This window comes from Onychostruthus taczanowskii, unplaced genomic scaffold (assembly GCF_017590055.1).
Source record: "Onychostruthus taczanowskii isolate IOZ18803 unplaced genomic scaffold, ASM1759005v1 scaffold318, whole genome shotgun sequence".
Classification (NCBI taxonomy): Eukaryota; Metazoa; Chordata; class Aves; order Passeriformes; family Passeridae; genus Onychostruthus; species Onychostruthus taczanowskii.
In genome coordinates, this window is record NW_024500550.1 from 79177 (window position 1) to 81206 (window position 2030).

At 64.2% G+C, this 2030-nt stretch overlaps 1 protein-coding gene across 1 annotated transcript in view; it reads left to right on the forward strand.

The window, feature by feature from the left end:
* Positions 1 to 2030, forward strand: part of LOC121338782 (plasma membrane calcium-transporting ATPase 3-like) — an 18621-nt gene that overhangs the window by 10892 nt on the left and 5699 nt on the right. Inside the window, exons 13-15 of the mRNA XM_041409994.1 lie at positions 730 to 846; positions 926 to 1167; positions 1760 to 1994. Of these exons, the coding sequence (XP_041265928.1) occupies positions 730 to 846; positions 926 to 1167; positions 1760 to 1994 (594 nt within the window). The remainder of the gene's footprint in view (positions 1 to 729; positions 847 to 925; positions 1168 to 1759; positions 1995 to 2030) is intronic.

Consider the following 2030-nt stretch of genomic DNA (forward strand, 5'->3'; position numbering starts at 1 on the left):
TCCGTGTCCCTTTGTCCCTCCGTGTCCATCTGTCCCTCCGTGTCCCTTTGTCCATCCCTGTCCATCTGTCCATCCGTGTCCCTTTGTCCCTCCCTGTCCATCTGTCCGTCCGTGTCCCTTTGTCCCTCCGTGTCCATCTGTCCCTCCGTGTCCCTTTGTCCATCCGTGTCCCTTTGTCCATCCGTGTCCCTTTGTCCCTCCGTGTCCCTTTGTCCATCCCTGTCCATCTGTCCATCCGTGTCCCTTTGTCCCTCCCTGTCCATCTGTCCGTCCGTGTCCCTTTGTCCCTCCCTGTCCATCTGTCCGTCCGTGTCCCTTTGTCCCTCCCTGTCCATCTGTCCCTCCATGTCCATGTGTCCCTCCCTGTCCATCTGTCCGTCTGTGTCCCTTTGTCCCTTCGTGTCCATCTGTCCATCCGTGTCCATGTGTCCCTCCATGTCCCTTTGTCCTTCCATGTCACTTTGTCCATCCCTGTCCATCTGTCCCTCCATGTCCATCTGTCCCTCCGTGTCCCTTTGTCCTTCAATGTCCCTTTGTCCCTCCATTGCCATTTTTCTTTTTTCCTCCCATTTTCGCCCTCACTTTTTTCCCAAATTCCCATTATTCCCCCCCCCAGAAAATTATGAAGGACAACAACCTGCTCCCATTTTCCCCCTATTTCCCCCCATTTCCCCCCCTTTTCCCCCATTTCCCCCCATTTTTCCCCAAATTCCCTCCTTTCCCCCCCAGAAAATGATGAAGGACAGTGGGAGTTTCTGGAGCCTGAGGGGTAGACTTGGGGGATTATCAAGGTTCAAATTAGAGAAGGTTTCAAACTGTAGTAAATGGAATCAGAGGGAGAAGATGGCAAGACACAAAAATGGCTAGAAAGAGAAATGGGGACATTCTGTGATTATAACTTACCTGCCCCACGCGCCCTTTGCAGCCCCCCGAAGCCCCCGGGGCTCTGCCCCGCCACGTGGGCAACAAGACCGAGTGTGCCCTGCTGGGGCTGGCGCTGGCGCTGGGCCGCGACCCCGAGGCCGAGCGGGCGCAGGTGCCCGAGGAGCACCTGGTCAAGGTGTTCACCTTCAACTCGGAGCGCAAGTCCATGAGCACGGTGACGCGCCGGCCCGGGGGCGGCTACCGGCTGCTCTGCAAGGGCGCCTCCGGGATGGTGCTGCGCAGGGGAGGCACACCTGGGGGCACCTGGGGGCACCTGGGCACACCTGGGCACACACCTGTGCACACCTGGGCAGGCAGGGCCATGGGTACCGGCTGCTCTGCGAGGGCGCCTCCGAGATGGTGCTGCGCAGGTGAGGGGGGGCACACACCTGGGGGCACCTGGGGGCACCTGGGGGCACCTGGGCACACCTGGGGGCACCTGGGGCACACCTGGGCACACCTGGGAGCACCTGGGCAGGCAGGACCATGAGCGCTGGCCTGAGGGGGACTAGCTCCATCCTAGACCCAGGGGGACCCCCTGACCCACCTGGGACTCCCCTGAGCCCCCTCCCCTGCCTCAGCTGTCCCCCCAGGTGTACCTCGATGCTGGACACGGTGGGGGGAGTCCCATAACCCCCTCCCCTGACCCCTGAGCCCCCCTGCCTCACCTGTCCCCCAGGTGCAGCTCAATGCTGGACGCGGGGGGGTCCCTGAGCCCCCTCCCCTGACCCTCACCTGTCCCCCAGGTGCAGCTCGATGCTGGACATGGGGGGGGTCCCATAGCCCCCTTCCCTGACCCCTGAGCCCCCTCCCCTGACCGTCACCTGTCCCCCAGGTGCAGCTCGATGCTGGACGCGGGGGGCGCCCCGCGGGCGCTGGGGGGCTCGGAGCGGGAGGAGCTGGTGCGGCGCGTGGTGGAGCCGATGGCGGCGGGGGGGCTGCGGACCCTCGCCCTCGCCTTCCGCGATTTCCCCCCCCGGCCCGAGCCCCCCTGGGACGACGAGGCCGCCGTGGTCGGGGAGCTCACCTGCATCGCCATCGTGGGCATCGAGGACCCCGTGCGGCCCGAGGTGGGGCGGGGGACAGCGGGGGGGACATGGGGGGAC